Source organism: Etheostoma spectabile, chromosome 15 (assembly GCF_008692095.1).
Source record: "Etheostoma spectabile isolate EspeVRDwgs_2016 chromosome 15, UIUC_Espe_1.0, whole genome shotgun sequence".
NCBI classification, from domain to species: Eukaryota; Metazoa; Chordata; class Actinopteri; order Perciformes; family Percidae; genus Etheostoma; species Etheostoma spectabile.
The window spans coordinates 17,247,924-17,250,040 of NC_045747.1; the positions used below are offsets into that span (position 1 = coordinate 17,247,924).

The 2,117-nt window shown below is 43.1% G+C and overlaps 1 protein-coding gene across 2 annotated transcripts in view; it reads left to right on the forward strand.

Moving 5' to 3' along the window:
- The window catches only part of nucb1 (nucleobindin 1), a 5,989-nt gene extending 5,614 nt beyond the window's left edge, over positions 1–375 (forward strand). For both annotated transcript variants that reach the window (XM_032537440.1, XM_032537439.1), the window contains exon 13: positions 33–375. In XM_032537440.1, coding sequence (XP_032393331.1) covers positions 33–118 — 86 coding nt within the window. In that variant the 3' untranslated portion in view covers positions 119–375. The remainder of the gene's footprint in view (positions 1–32) is intronic.
- Positions 376–2,117: the final 1,742 nt, after the last annotated feature.

Consider the following 2,117-nt stretch of genomic DNA (forward strand, 5'->3'; position numbering starts at 1 on the left):
TCTCTCTCTCTCTCTCTCTCTCTCTCTCTCAGAGGCAAAAGTCCCAGCTGAGCACCAAGCCGAGCCCCCGAATAATCTGCCTGCAGAACCTCCACAGAATCTGCCTTTACACACTTAATGCGCCACGCTCTGACAGCCTTAACACACACACACACACACACACACACACACACTCCGATTTGCACTGACACAGATGTCCAGATGGGTTCTAAATTACGTGAACTGTATGTATAAATTCAGACAGACTTGGCTCGTGAGCCATGACATATCGTGCTGTGTGTTCATCTCGGTGGTCTACATTAGATTTAAAGACCTTAAATGGCCTTCAGTGTAAAATTATAAACATCTTCAAATAAAGTCTTAAGTTAAACCAAACTTCTTGAAATCAATCCATTTTGCGGGCCACTGGCCAGGATTCATTTCTACTGAATCCACTCCAGCTTCCTCTCCTCACCGCAGCCTCTCATTCCACAGCGATGCTGCGTGAGATTGGATTTCTGGAGCCTCGTCCTCCATGCAGGTCAGTCCAAAAGCAGCTACCTTTCTTCAAATTCTGAGCACTGGGTGACATTTCCTCATTAGATGCAGCTTGCTAAATCTAAAACTAACATTTTTGGGGATGGTTGTAACAATAAAGTCTGTACATGTTGGGTGGCAGGCCGGATCTGGCACATGAGCCAGCAGATGGTAAGATATTATATTACATTTATTTTACATATGATGTAATTATTGTATTTATATGTAAAAGCAGTTACATACAAACTAATAACAGCATACATTACAATAGAATAATTTAAGTAATAATACATTATGGAGACAAGTGGGTGTGACTGCAGACCTGGGCCTGTTGCCCACTGTCATGGCTCCCCGGGGACCTGCTGATGCTTGTTGTTGTCCAGCTGATGAGATGTCGCCGCTCAGGGCATTCCTATCAGCATTCCTCTCACCCGCTGACCTCCCGTGACCCGCAGGGCCCCTCCTCTCCTGTTGTCAATGCAGCTGCCTGCTGTCAGTCACCGCTGTCATGTCGGCCAAATAAAGACGTCTTCGGGAAGCTGCCCCGATCATCACGTCAGTGTTAGTTATGATGTAATCCCTAAAGTTCACACAGTAGATCAATTTTGAAATGCTCAGTCTTGTGGATATAGAAGCAACAACTACAGTGTGTTATTGAGCGCACCCATGACCTTTATAGATGCACAAACCTTTATTTTTGGATATTTTCCAGCCAATATCCATAAATACACGTGTTACAATTTTAGCACCGATGCATAATGCAAGAAGGGTAGACCAATATAGCAGTATTCTGTTTATAGTTAAGTGTTGCATTAAAGGACAAACTCACAGTGGAAAGCAATTCTGCAATCAGTCCAATGTTATTTGATACTTTGTACTATTCTACTTCAGTGTGGTTACGTTCGTGTACTGCTGCTATAACAGAACGTTCCCCTCCGGGGAGAAATAATGGACCTATATATCTTTGTCAGCAGTAGAATAATACTGGAACATACCAAGATCGCCCACCTCTCTAGCGAGGCCGTTTGTTTCAGCAGGGGGGGGACAAATAATAATTGAAGGCTCCTGGAAATTTGCACTGGCCAGTTTTAAACCCCCACCCGTAAAATATGCCTATGCATTCTAGTAACGGTAAGCAATAAGTTGCAGTAACGCGTCATTTAGCCGAGGCTTTTATCCAAAGAGACTTACAATTGCTGTATATGTCAGAGGCCACACTACTCTGGAGCCACGAGGGGTTAAGGGACTCAGGGACACATTGGTTGGGAATTGAACCCAGATCTCCCACATTAAAGGCATGTGTCAAATCCACTGCGCCATCACCACCCACAGTTGCATGTCCTTGCACTATAAAACAAAACGTTAACACAGTGCAAAGGAAAGCCTTTCACTAAGAGGAATTTTACTTTGATATTTAAGATTTTACTGCAACGAAACATCAACTTACAGTGCTCATATTATCATTTTCAGGTTCAAAATTGTATTTAGAGGTGATACCAGAGTAGGTTTACATGGTGTAATTTTCAAAAAACACCATATTTTTATGTTGTACTACACATCGCTGCAGCTCCTCTTTTCACCCAGTGTGTTGAGCTCTCTGT